Source organism: Podarcis liolepis, assembly GCF_965112155.1.
Source record: "Podarcis liolepis genome assembly, chromosome: 1".
Taxonomy (NCBI): domain Eukaryota; kingdom Metazoa; phylum Chordata; class Lepidosauria; order Squamata; family Lacertidae; genus Podarcis; species Podarcis liolepis.
This window is the reverse complement of record NC_139554.1, coordinates 79,852,374-79,871,214: the sequence shown is the minus strand read 5'-3', so window position 1 is coordinate 79,871,214 and position 18,841 is coordinate 79,852,374. Positions and strand designations below refer to the sequence as shown.

Genomic DNA, 18,841 nt, shown 5'->3' with positions numbered 1-18,841 from the left:
ATGTGTCCTTGTTAATTCTCATCAATGTTCTCTGTGGCTTTCAGGACAGTGGTATCATTCTGGAGCGGCTGTCTGACTTAGGGGTGAGTGGCACAGCTTAGTGGTGTTCCCAGTCCTATTTGGTTGGTTGTTTCCAGAGGGTGATGCTTGGGAAATGCTATTCTGCCCCATGGATTCTTCACTGTGATGTTCCTCAGGGTTCAGTCTTACCCCCCATGCTGTTTAACATCTACATGAAACCACTGAGTGGGGTTATCCAGAGGTTTGGACTATGTTGTCAGCAATATGTGGATGACACACAGCACAGGTGTGGCAGTGGATGATTGTCTTGCCTCACTAATGGATTGGATGAGAGCCAACAAACTGATGCTCAATTCAGATAATGTTGAGGTGGGTGGTTTCTAGAGCAGATGGATGGGAGGTGGCCCCATATCACTCCAGTGAGTGAAAAAGCTACGTGCTCTCTGAGGGAACACATACTTAGCTCTTTTCACTCACTGGAGCAATATGTAGCTAGGGATAAGGGTTTTTTTTTATTCTCTCAGTTTCTCATTTGGTGCTTATTAAATCCAGTTATCCACATTTCTGCAGCAACTTGCATTAAAAAAAATCCTAATAAAAATTCATGTGGAATTTAATGTGAATTACTCTTAATACAATTTTATACACAATTTTAACTAACATACAATTGTTTGCAAACAAGTTTCCCCAATATAATACAATTTTCTGTGTTATTTTCATTTTCATGCACACTTTCCCCTAATATATCTATTTTCATAAACAATGGTTGGAGAACTGAATTGCATGATTTGAAAAATTGCAGGTATCAAAGGATGACCGTGTTTCAGTTCTCATAATGTTTCGCAACGGGAAGATTTGGCTTCAAACACAAACTTTAAATTTCTCGCCCGTCCCTCCCTGTGGCATAATTGTTGTGATTATATCTCCATGTTCTCTTCTCTTAATGCTGTTGCTTGGAAAAGGAAGCAATATTACTCTGGAAGTGATCTGTGATGATGGCTGGCAAATATCAAACTTCTGTTGGGGTGAAGCTATCACTCTTGCACAATTCAGAGCACCCAAAGCTAAATGGCTTCTATGTATGTGGCTGTATTTATTAAAGCGACAATTATTCACATGCTCGTTCTCCCAGTTCTGAGCTCTAGTAGGTGTGAAGGATGCACAGGCATGACGGAAAGGTGACTCTTGCAGAATTATGGGGAAAGGAAGCCAAGGGGAGGAGCAGGAGAAAGGCAGCTGTTTTGAAAGAGAATGTCTGAAGTAACAGAATGTCCTGGGAGGTGGGTTGGATTGCTGCAACAGGTGTGTCTATCTATATAAACCTGTCTGAAACATGAAACAGGTGGCTCCAACCCGGATAAAGAGTACAGTAACTAGCTGGAGAAGCTGGTGCTGCACTGTCAGTCAGAATGCCTCCACAGTCAGGCACTGTTCTAGGAGGAAAGGAACCTTGCTTAGATGCTCCACAGCTTTTCACCTGGGAGGAGATAGGACTCCGCTCGGGCAAAGGGAACTCCAAGGAAGAAAGGTGGCTGGTCATCAACCGGAAAGTCTACGATGTCAGCAAGTTCTATTGGCGGCACCCTGGAGGAAGGCGCGTCATCAGCCACTATTCCGGACAAGATGCCACGGTGAGACCTTATTGCGGGGCAGAGAGCAGTGGAGAAGGACCATCACCCAGTGGCACAGCACATGTCTTGAATCAGGAGTAGAGAAACTCCAGTCCATAGAGCTGCTAGGGGATCCCATTTGGTCCATGAGGTCATGGCAGTCTAACATCACTGGCTTGCATCAGCTGATGGGGATGGGGCTCAATCCTACTGGGTGCATCTTTGCCAGCATGTTCCCTGCAAGAAACACACTGGCAAAGCAGACCCTTGTAGAGAGCAGGGTTGCACCCTCTGCTCAACAGCTAGAGAGGGGAGAGTTCAATGCAGGGAATGCATTGGCAAAGCAGATCCATCCCTGCAGCCCTCTGAGATCACCCACCTCTCAGACACCTGATGTCATCAGGTCATCGGAAGATTGATAGATGGGTGGTCCCATCCACCTGCTGAAGTTGGCAAGAAGGATGGAGAGAGATAAATATCTTTTTTTTCCCCTGTCAAAAAGGCACACCCACCCCTGCCTTACTTGGGCCACATCCCAGATTTGACCCCTAGCATCTCCAAGGATCTCAGGTAGCAGACCTGGAAAAGACTTGTGGCTGACATCCTGGAGGACACAGCACTGTAGGCATTCAGGGCTAGAGGGACCAAGGTTCTTCATATGCTTATGAAGTTTCCTTGGCAATTTTCTGCTATTGTAGGAAACAAGAGTTAGAAGTAGGGTCTGAAGGCACAGAAAAGCCCACCCCATAATAGCTTGCTGGAGGAGGAAGCTAAATTCTGGCTGGCATGGGTGACTAAAGCTAGTCTGCAGTTCCTTCTCAAGATAATTGGTTATAATTCTTTCTACATATCATTGCCTGACTTCCAGGTGGTTTAAAGAAGCCCAGGTGTGTGAAGGATTCATATGGACTCAAAAGCAGAGTTATCATACCTGTGAGAAACTATGACTGAGGATGTCTCCTCAGCCAAAATATTTGAGTAATGTTGGGTAGGAAGCTAAGAGAACTGATGTAGCATTGCTGATATTTGTTGGGATTGTAATTTTTGCTCTTCTCATTGAGTTTAACCCTGGTAAGTACACTTAGAATTACAGCCACAATTTTATATTTCACTACAGAATGTCTTAGCTTTGCAGATTAAATTGGCAAAGTGTGAAATATACTAATCTGTTGTACACCTGAAATTAAAATTTAGAAAACACCACCTGAGATTAAGAATAGTGTAAGTAAAGGATGTTGTGTTTGGGATTGTCTTGACTGAACAGTTATGAGCCGGATATTGACCTTGGTGATTTAAAGTTTTCTCATTTTGCCTTGGGCACATTTTCTAGCACACTTCTTGCATGTCAAAGTAAACTAAAGGTATTTTATTTTTACATATATATTTTCTGTTCCTAACCAAATGAACATTCTGGCACCCACAAAAACAGGTTTATTCAAATTACATGTAACTGAAGTTGGTGTTAATTGACGTTTAAGCAATTTACAGAAAGGGTTTAACTAATAACACAGGTGCTCACATTCATGCACAGCCACCCTCACAGGGATCCAGAAAGTTGTGGTGGAGTTACACTGCCTAAAGGTGTTTTCTTTGAAGCGAGTAGCCAGACCAACTTTCCCCCTAGTAAGTCCCTGGCCACCTGTTTAATACCCACAGGGTGATATGAACAGGAATGAAACATTGGCTAAGAGTCGCAAACATCAGCTGCGCTCTCACATGCCTATCACTGCTTCAGATCTCTGAAGTAGTTGCAGCAGGTGCCAATGAGTTATTCAGTGCCCAGAAGACTGAGGCAGGCAGCCCAACTCAAGTTATAGATCTAAGGACTACTATTAAAAGGCTGGAACGTGTCAATTATTTAGTTTGCGGCAATATTTCTACCAACATTAGGGTTTGTGGGCGGGAGAAGGTGTCAGTCGGTTTCTCTACCTCAGGCAGAAAACATGCACTGGAGAGGGAGGAATATATCAGTTCTCTCGGTTCTCTTGCTCTTCCAGTCTTCCAATCGATTCTCCACATTACTACAGGAATTTACAATTATTCTTTTTAAAATCCTCATAAAATTCTTCAGTGGTTTTGACCAGTGCCATTTTTCTAGAAAAAGGTGCCGGGACTCACCATGAACGGCTCTCTTGTTCTCTTAGAATGGCAATGGCGCCCACCTGGTAGCGGAACTGAGTTCCAGTGAATTCTGGCTGAGAAAAATCCCTGGCATTGACTAATGTACACATGGTGTGATGCATTTGTGTATTATTATTATTATTATTATTATTATTATTATTATTATTATTCCCCACCCATTTGGCTGGGTTTCTCCAGGCTCTCTGGGCCGCTTACAGCACATATAAAAACATAGAAAAACGTCATTTTACTATTCATGCTATTTTCATGAACATATTTATTTGTATGCACACCTTAACCCAATATATGTATTTTTGTAAATGTTGTTTGCTTAAAGAATGGCATCGCAATATTCAGATAGGTGTGAATTTCAAAGGACGGCTGCATTTTGCTTATTGTATTATTTTGGAAACTGTGAATTTATAGGTTTGAATTTAAATGCGAGCTGAATTTAACCCAGTCAGATGAGTGGGGTACACAAAATAAATAATTACTATTATTACATATTGACTTCCTCCCTCATCCTTGCTTCTGGGCTTACAACATGGACACGTGGCTGATGCCCACAAGTTAGAATATCCCTCAGTACGACATGTGCTCATTATGCCCATGAAATCTCCTCATCTGATATGCCTTCACACCGCATTTGTACCTCCTACTGGAATGGACTGGCTTAGGCCACAAGGGCCGTTTAAAGATTCCTGGGACTCCATCGTGTTCTTACATGATTGTCTTTCAGTGTCACAAACCACAGATGCTCTTGGATTCAGATGCCAGCGAAATAATTAAGGCTCCACCTACCGTTAGGCAAGTGGGGCAACGTGCCTCAGGTAGTAGGGTGGAGGGTACTTTTAAAAGCCTATAAATTACCATTTATATTAAGATTGCTGCAATATGTTTATCAACACTGGGTGGGTGAAGGAGGAGATGTCATTGGGCTTTCTACCTCAGGCAGGGAAATGTCCTGGGCCATATCCAGGCTTACAGATTTTATTGCTTCTGAGAACACGAACAAGAGGCTGATGCATAATTATGACATCTGGTCATGCTAGACGTTTCTTAGTCTGATATGTCTTAAGCTGGAATGAATTGACTTATGGGCCCCTCCAGACTGTTTTGTTGTTGTTTGTGGGTATATTCTTCAACATGTCCTTGATGCAATAATAGTGCATTAGTAGTGAATTTACACTGGACTGTCCACACCGCCATGCCACTTGGCTAGTTGTTCTCCAGTGCTTCACCAGTGTTACTGTATTACTGCCATCTGGAGGGATGTGCTTACCCTATAGTGCACCACCAAAAGAGGGAGAAAAGAATAAACCCAGAACATCAGTAGCATAAAAAGTTCCAGGATTACAGCAGGTGGTTAAAGGCTGTGTGCTGATTAGAAATGAAACAGGCTATCTGCCCCCAAAACATTTGCAGGCACAAACAGTATTGAAAGCAGGACTGTGTAAAAGTGCCCCAATATCATCGTGAATACAAATCATCACGAAGTGACATCTGGAGGGGTCGTCAGGCTGGAATGTACTGTTTTAATGGCACAACGTAACATAGGAGAAGGTATTCCTGGCACCACTTTTGAGTACAAGCAGCTATAATGGAATCACAGCACCATCTGATGTGCCACGTAAGCACAACACTGGAAAAGTTTTCTGACTGGTGATGCATGCTGTGTTGGGTTGTTTGAATATTACTTCTAAACATATTTATATACCACTATGTGATTTTTTTAAAAAAAATCAAAGCAGTTTCCAGCAACGAAAAATGAAACCACACAGTGAAAACCATAAAAAGTTAAACATCCACCAACCATTGCGAAAGGATTTGTTTTGAATTGTCCGCATAGACCTGGCAGAATAGAAAAGGTTTGAGCAAGTTTTTAAAAGTTGGCACAGAATACACTGTACAGAATTACTGTATCTATTGGCAGAGTACTCCACAAGACTGGGCCAATGGAAGCAGGAAGCATGTGTGGTAGGAGAACCCATGTTTACATCACTGCTGCTGTACTGTCACCCCAAATCAGAAATCGGCCTTTTAATCAATGCGGGTGGGGAAGATACTGATGTGCACTGACTCATGTTGACAACGGGATAGTGCTCAGAACGCCTCTGCATTTGACTTCACCCACCAAAACTATAACTAACATAGGGTTTGCCATTTAGGGCATTGCTGGGTGCTTTGAGGTTTTGAGGTTTTTTCTACAATCAAGCAGTATATACATTTTATGAAGAAAATAATAACTAAGTATGTTCTTCCTTCAATGATTTTTCAAGTGTCTTCTGTCTTTAGCTGTGATTTTCATGTCTCCTCCTCTGAGGGAATAAGAAAACACGGAAAGACTTCTTGCCTGTCCATCTGTTGAACTTTTGGTAATATATGTAGCTGGAAAGGTGTTTGATGAAACTGAAATGTGACGTGAGAAAGGAATTGGGTACAATAAGATGTGATTCATTTTAAAGTGAGTTCATTCTGAAGTTTGGAAGCTCCTTTGAGAAATTGTGTAAACTCTGTTGGCGTCTACAGAAGCCTTCTGTGGGTGGAAGATTTCTTGCTGGTTATGAAACTCACAGTCATAAGCAAAGAGTCACTGCCTGAAGGCCTTTGGACTCAGCTAGACTGTTACATTAAAAGTTATTTGTATGCATTGTATATGTGATATTGCCACCAGATAGCGGCCTGGAGTCCTGTTTTTCTCTAACTGTTTCTCCTGTTCAAACTGAAATGCTTCTTTGATGTGTCTAGATCCAGCCTCTGTACACACACACAAACACATCCTCAATCCTCAGCATTGCTTCTTGTGCTCAGCCCATTTGGCTTCTGAGACCTCACCAGGCACACATGTTTCTGAGCTCTTTTCACCCACAAGGTCAAGGCACTTGCTTTGTTTATTTTGAATGACCACTGAGATTCTATTGATGCTGAATTCTGAATGCAATTAATTAGGATAGTCTCTTTACAGGGCTAATTCAAATGTAATGCTAAACAAAGGCTTGGCCTTCCTTAGGCTGATGTGCTCCCTCTTTCTCTCCTTGTATACTTCAGTTCTCTTCCATAGTTTCCTGTTACATCTGAATGAGCAAACTTTGGTTGCAAATTGTTGCTCCAGAGGACTACCGCAAACCATTGTTCATGGTTTGGATTCTATGGTAAACTATAGTTTACCTGAACCAAAAATCAAAGAGGCCCATGGAAAATTAAAAAAGGAGTGTGCTTTCCTGAAGATCAGACCAAATGACATTATAATGGGTGATCATTACTATCAGTCTTGGACCTCTAGTTTCTGTTAACTCATTTAACAGGAACTGTATGCCAGTCTTGATTTGTGAATCACTGCTTCACAAGTACTTACAGCAAAACGTGAAACTTACTTATCAGAAATAAAATATAGTTGTTCATTTGTTGTTGTTGTTGTTGTTGCTGCTGCTGCTGCTGCTGTTGCTGTTGTTGTATATGTATTTATACCCCACCTTTCCTTGAGGGAACTCAAGGCAGCTTAAAGAAAAAAATAAGAACCGCTAAAAGTATAGAAAAAACAATAATTAAAAAACCATAAAACATTGATAAAATTAAAACTATATACATATATAAAATCTATTAAAACCATACCAATAATTACAATATAAATAGCACAGCACCAGCCCTTTCATTAAAAGCATGTCATTTCATCATAGGATTCAGTGAAGAATATCCTGCCAGATAGTCCTTTCTAGAATGCCCAAAAATAAAAATAAAAATGGAATGATCAACCCAGAATGAGCTTAGTGATCACTTACTGTCAAAAAGTTCTTCCTGGTGTTTGGTCGGAAGATCTTTCCTTGTAACTTTAATCCATTGGTTCAGGTCCTACCATCTGGAGCTGGAGAATACAAGCTTGCTCCATCCTCCATGTGACAACCCATTTAGTTATCTGAAGATGGCAATCATATCTCCTCTCAGTGTGCTCTTTTGCAGGCTAAACATACCCAGCTCCTTCAACCTTGCCTCATAAGGCCCTTGACCATCTTGGTTGCTCTCCTCTGCTCACATTCCAGCTTGTCAATATCATCCTCAAATTCTGGTGCCCAGAGCTAGACACAGTACTCCAGGTGGGGTCTCACCAAGGCAAAACAGAACAGTACTATTACTTCCCTTGATTGGGACACTATACTTCTGTTCATACAGCTTAGAATAGCATCAGCTCTTTCTTCTTCTTCTTCTTCTTCTTCTTCTTCTTCTTCTTCTTCTTCTTCTTCTTCTTCTTCTTCTTCTTCCTGCATAACTTTGTTGACTCATGTTAAGTTTGTGGTGTACTAAGACCCCTACATCCTTTTACATTATTGTTTGTTTGTGTGTGTGTGTGTTTAGGATGCCTTCACCGCTTTCCACAAGGATGAGGACCTAGTAAAGAAATACCTGAGCTCACTGCTAATTGGGGAGCTGGCACCTGATCAACCAAGCTGTGAACCCACCAAAAAAGTAAGTTTTCCATGTAGTGTGCATGGCAAAAGCCACTGGACTAAAATGCTTTACATGTTCTAATTGAGCAAAAGCACATTGTAGATACCAAAGAACTTACCTGCAGGATTTCCCTTTGGTGGCTTAGGCCCCATGGATCCCTAAGGGTACACTTTTCATGATGCTTTAGAACCTCAATATTGCTCTTCACCCCTTGTCCCCATGATAGAGATGTGAAAGAGAATGGCTTTGCACACAGCCACCGTGGAAGAGACAACCATAAACTTGTGCAACTGGGTAGGTGGTGGAGGGATCTGGTTGGATATTTAAATCTCTCTGCCTTGATCCTTCACTAAGCACCTGCCCCATTCTTCGCTGGTCACCAGTAAAGTTGTGTTTATGGCCCTGCCCATTAACCTCAATGAGTTGAAGGGTGAAGTCTAAAATGGGGAGATTTCCCACACAATTTAGAACCCTGCAAAACTGAGGGTCTAGACCATGTGAGGAGCAAAGGCATTCCACACTTTGGATTCCATCCTCATGGAAGGAGATGAGGATAGCAAAGCAGAGTTGGAGCCTAGTGAGCTTGCCCTGCTTCCTTGTAGGATTTACATGCAACTAGCATGCCAAGTGCACTTCCCCTGCATGCGAAGACAGGCTCTGGCAGATGGAACGGACAAGTGGCTCTAATGGTCAAGAAGGCAGAGAAGGGAAATTCTGGCCCTAAACCTCTGCTGCCTTGCGGGATATATTTGTTAGAAGGAAAGGCTAAGCAGTAAATCCTAAACAGATCCAGAATGGAGTCCCTAAGATAGTTGGATGGTGTCTTAGATGCCTCATTCTGGCAACTCCAGCAACCAAGTTGGTGCCAAGTGTGTTGTTCTGCTTTCCTTTGGACCACATCAGTGAGGCTGAGAAGTCAGGGTCTTGACATCTGGGCATTCCATTGTCTTTCAAGATAGACAGATTCCAACAACAGCACAGGAAGCATCTGGGTACAAAAACCTCAACTCTTACAGAAAACCCACTCATTACACTCCTTGAAGTTACTGTGGAGAGACAGAGCAGAGAGTGGTCTTCCACTGCCTCTGGTTAGACAATGCCCTGAAATCATCATGCCTCTTTTATCTTAGAGTCCTGTCTCATCCTGCCCCCTGTTGAAGGAGAGCTGACCAGCTGGCTTGGCCTCTCTGTTACCATCGTGATCTGTCTAGAGAAAGCGTAGTAATGCTACAGTTCAAATCAGATGCATGTACTTTGTGAAGGGGGAACTTAACCATGGTCATTTCTCACAGGATATGCTGATACAAGATTTTCGTGAGCTGCATAGCACAGTGAAGAGATCTGGACTCCTGAAGGCCAGTTATCCCTTCTTTGCCTTCATGTTCCTGCATGCTTTCCTGATAGACATTGCATCCTGGCTCGTCATCTGGTACTTTGGAAAAACCTGGACCCCTTTCCTCATTGGTGTAGCATTGTTCACCATTGCACAGGTAAATGTGTCTGCATTACTGGATGCAGCAGGATTCAGTCTGGACTATTCTGGACCGGTTACCTGTCTTAGTGCTTTGTCATATCCTCACCCCCCTAAGCATTTGGCATAGCTTGTGGAATTTCAGGCATATCATGGTGACCTGAACACACAAATTTAATGTTACCAGCTGAAAACTGGTCTAGTTTGTCAAAGTGGGAGTTCAAGGTACCACTGAAAACTACAGCTAAACTTGCACTTTTAAAAGCGTGCTCTGCTCAGCAACAGGCAAAAGCTACTTATTTTTTATTAAAAGTTTTAAAATAAGAAAATTTCCCAAAGGAGTTAATTTGCAGTCATCTTATTGCCCATTGTCCAGTCAATCAAGATCCACTGTTCCAGACTACTACTCCCTTTTTCAAAGCCCTACTTTCATGAATTTCAGCCATACACCTGACCTTACTGACTGCAACAACAGCTGGGAGGAACTAGCCAGGCATATAAATTTAGAGTGGGGTTTCCCAAACTTGGGTCTCCAGCAAACTTGGATCTCCAGCTGTTTATGGATTTACAACTCCCATCACCGCTAGCTAGCAAGACCAGTGTGCAGCACTGATGGGAACTGTAGTCCCAAAAAACAGCTGGAGACCCAAGTCTGGGAAACACTGATTTAGAGCAACTTAGCAAAAGGAGCCAGCTCCACAAGCTGCAGGGAGCCCCAGGGGACAAGTGTCAAAGCAAGTTAAACAGCCAGGCAAGTTCGGCAACAGGGCCTGGAAGCCAGGACGCACTATGCTGCCTGACCTTTCCTTGATCTAAAGAAAACCTGCCCTGAGAGAACTTCTCCAGAGCTGGAGTGATCCTAGTAGTGGGCAATTTGACAACTGGGTGTGTGATCGGTGTGTAGGCTGTAGGATTTATTGCTTGTCTGATGTGAAGGTTGTGGATATCACCTGTCACCTAGATAGCATAGCATAGTAGACAGTAGTACTAGGTAGTGATGCAGAGGCTGCGGTGCACATTGGCACAAATGGCATGGGGAAATGTAGTTGTGAGGTCCCAGAAGCAAAATTAGGGTTGTTTGGTAGCACTCTGAATGCCAGCAGCTCCAAGGTAGTTTTCTCTGCAATGCTGCTGGTTCCGTGCGAAAGGCCAGCTAGACAGGCACAGCTTTGTAGTCAAAATGCATGTGGTCTCAATGTGTGTAAACAAGTATGAAGTGATGCATGTCAAGGCAAAAATAAAATAAAATTCTTAATTTCACATGCATGTTCATGAGGTCTGAACTGGTGGAACTGACTGTCTAGGAAGGAGACCTTGGAGTCACAGTAGATTGATAAAGATGTCAATCCAGCATTTTCTTTTTCATTTTGAGGCAAAAAAAGTCAGTTGTTAGCAGAGAAATAGCAAAAAGTTGCTTCATTGGAAAGATATGCTGGCACCCTTTGGTGTTATGGTAGTGCTGTGTGAGTTGCTTTTCTAGGAATTCACACACACACACACACACACACACACACACACACAGCTGTTGACCTTGAAAGGCCAGTGGCCATTTGGTAGAGCCATTTGCAATGGAATGGGTCCTTATCATCAATATTATGCCTGGCTAGTATGGGAGGTGATGATTTCAAGGTGAAGATCTGTGTGACTGGCCTTGTTCACATAGTTGTGTGCCTTTAAAAGTTACACCACCCTGTGGGATAAATCCATTGACTGTGGCTTCCACAATGCTACTGTAATACTTAAAATCTTCCATTTCATTGTTCTGTTGTGTCTGAACTTTTATAAGCAACATTCATGAGGCAAGCCTTTTTATTATGCCACCGTGGGAAGTGAGGCTATATACCCATGCAGGAAGGCCTAGTGCCCTTTTCTATAGTACTAACTTCATGGGAACCAGTTCTCCTTCTGATGAAAGTGCCCAGGCTTCCTGCCAATTTCCGTTGCAAATGTGTGGGGAACTAAACAGGGGCAGAGTGCGTAGGATAGCTGCTGTTGCTTTTCCCAAGTCTTAGTGAAAGAGTGAGCCATTTGTTCCTACTAACCCATCTGTGGAAAATAGCCTATCAACATGTATTGATATTGCTTTTTTGCTTTCCAGATCCAGTATGGCTTTCTTCAGCATGATCTTGGGCATGTTTCCGTCTTTCAGAAGCCCAAGTGGAATAGACTGGCTCACCACATTGTGGCAGGAATACTTAAAGTAAGAGCCTAGTATCGAGGGTGGGGTTTCTCCTGCTTAGAACTCATAGAGACTAAGCAGGAATAGAATCAAACTTCCTGATAAATTCTAGTTCAATAACTTCACTCTTGATACTCTCGTCGAATACTTTGTTAAATGACTGTGACTCTCAGGTCAACATCAGAGTATAGCTGTCAACGTTTCCCATTTTTTAAGAGAAATTCCCTTATTCCAAAAAGGATTCCTCACAAGAAAAGGGAAAAGTTGACAGCTATGCATCAGAGTGCCCTAGGAGGCTGAAGTTGTCATTCTCTGTTTTCTCAATTTTCCCCCCCAATTTGTGTGTCAGGAATAAGCACATAACGTAGTTGCTCCAACACCACCAACATGAATAATGAAAAATTGGTGGAATTTTCTTTTTATTCTGTTTGCAGGGAGGGCCCCCCAGCTGGTGGAAACATATGCATAACCAGCATCATGCCAAACCCAACTGCTTCCGCAAGGACCCAGATCTCAACATGCATCCGCTCCTGTTCAGCCTGGGGAAGCCGCTCTCTGAGGAGGTGAGTAGACAGGGGAATGCACACCATGAATAACAGGCGCAGTAGGTTAGAGCCATGGTTTGATTTCGCCTTACGTGCAAACATGGCCATGGAAGCCGATTTCATGTTGCAAACATAGATCGTAGGCTTCTTTCCTGAATCAAATTCTCTAAGAAAAATCTGTGCAGTGACAAAAGGTCAGCAAAGTTGTTACCTATGTTTAAACACATTACTTCTGCTCTCCATTCGCAGCTTGGGAAGAAGAAGAAGAAATACATGCCTTACCAGCACCAGCACAAATACTTCATCCGTGAGTCTCTCTCAGTTGTTTGCTACCATCAGCAAGGCTGTGCCTCTTTGGGGATTAGGACCGAAGCTTGTTAGATCAGAGGCTGGAGGTTCTGGAAAAAAAAATGCTATAGGCAAATGGATAGATAGAAGAAATGTTATCTTTACTAGTGTTACACAAACCCCAATCTCTGAGCAGTGAGAGACTTCAGGCTCCCAGCTTAGGGTTTGTTTCTGCAGAATGAAGATCACTGGAGATGAGTAGCATTTCCCCACACATTTATACAGGCTGAGCATAAGAAAGAAATTTAACAGCATCAAAACTCCAGCAGTAGATTAGAAGGGGGGACACCAATTCCACAAAGCAAGTCGAGCTGCTCCATCTCTTTTCAGCTTCAGTTTCAAAACTCCTGAGGCTTTTGTTTTTGTTTTGGTTCTCTTTCTCAGATACACACTTTCCTGACTTCACCTCCAGCCAGGGCAGGAGGGATGAAAGTCAAATACCCTTGAGCTCCTATGGCAAGAAATCACCTGCTCTAGGCCAGCTCTTTAATTATGCCAAGCTTGACCATTTTCATTTAAAAAAAAATAAAAAATTGTCCATTTCTACAAATGCAAATCAGACAGCTATAGAGTCATAGGGCTGCAAGGGATCTCGAACGGACACCCCCTCCAACTTAAATTTAGCTCAGTATGATTGCTCCAGAATTACCTGGGAGATGAGAAATACCCAGAAATACTTACAGGCTTGGAAAGCTTGGTTATTACAACTGGAGGAAAATACTCCTCTTTGTTTTCTGTTTGCTTTCCTTTTTCTCCATAGTCTTAGCCCCGATGACTTTCGTTGTATTTGTGCAGCTGATTATAATACGCTTCGCAATTCAGAGGAAAAAATGGATGGTGAGTCATCTGTGAACTTGTAACTGCACTGTTTCCCCTATGGATAATAACGTAATGGTGGAATGCAGATGTCCTGTGACCGCACTGCCTGCAGCTAGCCACCAGAGTTGCATTAGAGAAATCATTATTTTATTCCTGTGTCACATGAAGGATGAGTTTACTTTCGTGAATTAACAGAGTAAACAAATCCACTTGGCCTGTGTATGTTGGAGCCAATGTCAGTTTGGGGAGGGAAGAATAGATCTACAGTAATCAAGAAGACCAATATCCATGAGATTTTCATTTGTTCATTCCTTTGATTTGTTATTTGTACTGCCTTTCATAATATCCACCCCGGTGCAGAAACATGTGTCTCATCTGCACTGATACTGATGCCCTTCCATACCATGGAGGCAGTTCTTCTTAACATGATACAGTTCCCAGGGCATTTCTATACATGCAAACATTGCTCTGATTCATATGGCATCATGGCCTTTGAAGCCATCATAATTGCACCATCCAAAGGCAGCAGTTTTCAATCATTTTTATTGCCTTAACCCAGTTTTCTTTGGCAGGAGTTTGCTTGCATTGTGTTCTACAACATCCGCGTTTGTCTCATGTTTGTTCCTTTAATGGGATTTAAGACCTTCATGGCATTCTACTGGCTGGCCAGGTAAATAATCTGTATGCAAAATGCTCATGGATGGGGTGGGCGGGGGCGGCTGTGCATGTACAAAGTGCTGTGTTTGCATCTCAAATTATCCCACCAGCGTGAACAGATCCGTCATGCAGATGATCTCCCCTGGCCTGGCCTAGCGAAGCAGTCCAAGAAAGTGTCCATCAGTCCCAAGAGAGACTGTTCCTCTGCCCCCTACTCTGCATTCAGATAGTGGAAAAGTAAAATACAGAGATGAGTGGAATTCAGCACCATGCAGTTACAGACATTTTGTCTGCACAAAGTGCATCAGTTTGTGAGATGGAACAATCCCCCTCCCCTCCCCCCACATGCTGTTCTGGGCCTACCTCTGGACCAACCCACCCCCCAGCTAATGTTGGGGGGGGGCATAGGTGGAGGGGGAAGCCCTGCTGTGCAAGCAGAAGTCCTTGCACAAATTTGTTACATTTGTTAAGAGATCTCACACTATATGTTTCTAGCATTATATTTATCTCCTGGTGTTGTTGTTTTAAATGGAAACTTCACTATCCATGCAATGTTCTTCTGTGGCAAAAAGGTTCATTCGCTGACATAAGAGGCTGCCTAACTATTAATAAGACTCCTCTGGAGTTAGCAGTGCCAATTCGATGAAATACAAACATAGCAGACATCTCCAAGGCAAAGATCCCATAGTTTCCCAGGTCTTCCAGGCTCTTTGTGAGGCCTTGGTAAAACTACAAATCCCAGAGATATCTGCACTGGAAAATTCCCGTAAGTAAGTCTGCTGGTCCTAATGAAGGCCCATGGAGCATTTGCTCCTCTTATTCCCTTACTCTCATCACTACTACAGGAGCAGAAAGGGAATAGGGCCTTGTAAGCGGAAGGAGGGTGTAGAAAAAACTTGCTTTGAAAGAATTAGCCCTTTTCATTCTGAATGAGGTAGTATTGGCCAATCTCTGACAGAATGGTGATTATTGTTGTTGTTCTTGTGTTGATCTACCCAGGTTCCTAGAAAGCACTTGGTTTCTCTGGGTCTCACAGATGAACCACATTCCCATGACTATCGATTATGATAAGAATTTGGACTGGGTGTCTGCTCAGGTGAGTTAATATGTACTTCTTCCTCCCAGAGACAATGACTTTCTTTCGTCTGATAGGTTCAGCCATCCATTTGCGCTTTCAAGTGCATGGCCTCCTTAGAAAGGGCAAGGTTACATTTCCATCGAAGAGAGAGTTGTTCAAATGGCCCAGTTGCCATGGTCACATTTGAGTGGGGTTGGTTCTGGAGGCAGCTGTTCCCCTTTGCCGGGCCATTTAATGGTCTGTCTCCTTTCTCGTTCTCACTTAGCTCGCAGCGACGTGTGATGTGGATCAATCCCTCTTCAATGACTGGTACACGGGGCACCTGAACTTCCAGATTGAGCATCAGTGAGTATGTGACATATGGAAGAGAGACACTGGCACAGTGTGAATGTGTCTGGAAAAGGCCTTCATGTAAATGACAGCCCATACTCATATTGGGTGGGAAAGGGTTAGGGAACTTCAACAGAGGTGGGATGGCTTTGACTAACTGAAGGCTCTGCCACTGGTTTATTGTTTATATTTCCATCCCACCTTTCATCCAAGGAGCTCAAGGTGGTGAGGTAGGTTAGGCTGAGAGCCTGAGAGTGACTCAGCGAGGTGCATGGCTGAGTGGGGATTTGAACCCTGGCATCCTAAGTCCTAGTGCGGCATTTTAACTTCTACACCACACTGGTTCCCCATGTTTCTTGCTCTCTTTCCACAGCCTTTTCCCAACGATGCCTCGCCACAATTATTGGAAGGTCGCTCCTCTGGTGAAATCCCTCTGTGCTAAGCATGGCATTAAGTACCAATGCAAGCCCCTGCTCACGGCTTTTGCAGATATATTGCAGTAAGTTCAATTAATGGCTTTCCCCCACTTGCCTTGTACCACCCCCCCCCCCATCCTCCAGCCCTAGCAGCCTTTTCGAAACCCTGACTTTAGGAACAACAGAACCAGCTGGGAAGAGAGAAGTTGTGTAAATTGCTTTTAAGTTGTGTAAACTGATTGTCAATTTGTATTGTGCTGTTATACACACTATGGTCTGCTGTTATTTTTATTGATTATAGTTTAGATACCATATTTTTCCGTGTGTAAGACTAGGGTTTTTTTTACCAAAAAATTAGGCTTGAAATTGGGGCTCGTCTTATACACGGGTAGTGCTGAGGGATGTTTTCTTAATTTGGAATTCACAAAAATAGGGGGCGTCTTATACATGGGTACATAAGGAATATATATTTCTTATAGACGGAAAAATATGGTATTGTTTATTGTAATTGCTGAGAGTGAATTTCTGTTCAATAATTATTTGCTGATATTTAATTTTATTGTGTGCTATTATATGCTAATGGAATATTGAATATCACTTAATTTGGCTTAAGTTGCTTATGCTTTATGTTTTTATTATGACACCTTTGTATTGGATCAGATTGTGTTATAAGGTGTGCAGTCTTTGTTGCTTCTTCGCACCGCCTTTTGTTTCTCTACACTGCCTTGTGTATAGAATCATAGAATTGTAGGGCTGGAAGGCACCCCAAGGCCATCTAGTCCAACCCCTGCAATGCAGGAATCTCAGCTACGGTAATACAGAAAGGCAGTGTGCAAAGTAAAAGTGAAATTAACAGCGCAAGGAAGAAAGACAAGCACTAAGCTGAAACTAAGCTGAGGATTACTGAGAGCCTTTTTCTCTTTTCCTCTGCAGCACGCTGAAGGAGTCTGGGGAACACTGGCTGGATGCTTATATCCACGCCTAAGGAGAGAGAGGACTTTGGGGACGAATCGCCTCGGGATGAACTGTGATCTCCTGTTCTTCCTCTTCCCTGGCGCACACACCTTGAGCTGCTGATCTCTGAAGCTTTAGGAATTTGAGGTGGGGCTGGAGCTGAACTTGAGTGAGTGAAAGAGAGAAGGGTGGCTTCTCTGCTGTCTTGCCCCTTTCTGTTTGTGGGGGAATGAAAAATGAAAAAGAGCCTTCGTTCTACTTTGAGACCTTATGAAGAGATAGGGAAAGGGAAACAGTGCTTTGCTTACTCTGCATTTCCACCTGCAGCAACAGTTTCAAATGTATATTAGGACAAGCAGCCTCCCAACCATTCTGAGTCCTTACACCCTGATCCGTTCCTTTAGTAGACTTTGCACAGTCCTTTAAATGTCTCAGGCTCCTGCCAGATTTGAACATCCAGATTGAATCTTCTTTGTTCCACTGAATGAACTCCACAGATTGCTCAAACAAAAGCATGGTTTGCATTTACTGAGTTGACCTAGAGCCAGCCCAACGTTCAGGCAGGGTGAGGCAGTAGCACCAGGTAAAGGGACCCCTAACTCTTAGGTCCAGTCGCAAACGACTCTGGGGTTGCGGCGCTCATCTCGCCTGGTAGGCTTTCCAGCTCTGAGGCCAATTTCTTCTTTCCCCTGCCCTCCCTTTCCAGTTTTTCCTCCTCAATGGAGAAATCCAGGATTGTGCCATAGCTTTTGTTGATCTGGAGCAGCACCCTGCTCCTTTGAAACAAAGACACGAAGCACTACAGACAGCTGCTGTTTTGGGGAGACAGTGTAAACCCAGAGGTTTTGCCTCCAAATAATGGGACAAATTACACAATGACACAACTCATGGCACAAATCAAATGCTTTCTTATTTTGGGGGTGGCCACATTTAGCTTCCAAACTGATAAGCACTCAGTCATTCAAGTTTCATAATAAAGGGAACAATGATTAAGCAAGATCCAATTTTCTGTGGTTATCAGAAATCTTTTAATTAAGTCCTAAGCAGGCTTCTTGAGCAAGCAAAACCATTTTCCATTTCTCCCAAACTAAAGTTCTTGCTTCTCATGATAATATAGTTCAGCTTAGCATATGAAGTTGTCTGTTCATGAAGATAATTGGATGAGACCCTATTCTGGGTGGACTTGCCTTCAGAGGCTAGATGGTGGCAACAACCAGGCAGAGGCAGGCCTTCTCCATGAGGCAACCCTGATTAAAACTCCCTCCTATACTCTTATTTAAAACAAAAAAATCTTTCAGGTGCAAAAGAATTTAAAATGTATACTTTTGGCAACCAATGACACCATCTCTGTTGCTCTTTTAATGTCGCTGCTATTGTCTTATTGTATTATATTATTAATTTATGTAATTTTGTTGTAAATTGTCATCATGAAGTCCTTCTATGGTAGAAGAGTTGTATGTATATCAATAAATAAATAAATAAATAAATAAATAAAATAATAAGTAGCCTGCAAACGTGAATGTATGCTGTTTTGAAATTGATGGAAGAATCAACTTCAAGTTGGGCTTGGTGTGAAATGACTGGGGAGACATACACATCAGCAACAGATGTTTGATGTGACTGGGTACCATAGCTGCTTTTGTGAAAGATTTTGAAAGTAGATAATGAGTGCAAAATTTAACACATCTTTCTACAAAAAGAAATCATAGGAATTCAAACTGTGGTGTGAAAACCTACTTTTTTTATTCTAGGGGTACGTAGGATAATTCATTCATTCCTTGATTGCATGCTGTTGAGCTCATAAAGTCTTGGGGCCAGCTGCAACCACCAGCCATTCTGTGCTGTGTGA

The 18,841-nt window shown here is 42.8% G+C and overlaps 1 protein-coding gene across 1 annotated transcript; it reads left to right on the top strand.

The window, feature by feature from the left end:
• Positions 1–1,355: 1,355 nt before the first annotated feature.
• LOC310699140 (acyl-CoA (8-3)-desaturase-like) lies at positions 1,356–18,494 on the top strand. The gene is made up of 12 exons (XM_083486782.1): positions 1,356–1,652; positions 8,103–8,213; positions 9,488–9,685; positions 11,765–11,866; positions 12,280–12,408; positions 12,640–12,697; positions 13,499–13,575; positions 14,130–14,227; positions 15,214–15,310; positions 15,558–15,637; positions 15,996–16,121; positions 16,972–18,494. Exons 1-12 carry the CDS (start codon positions 1,431–1,433, stop codon positions 17,021–17,023), a joined length of 1,350 nt encoding a protein of 449 aa, XP_083342908.1. The 5' UTR covers positions 1,356–1,430; the 3' UTR covers positions 17,024–18,494.
• Positions 18,495–18,841: the final 347 nt, after the last annotated feature.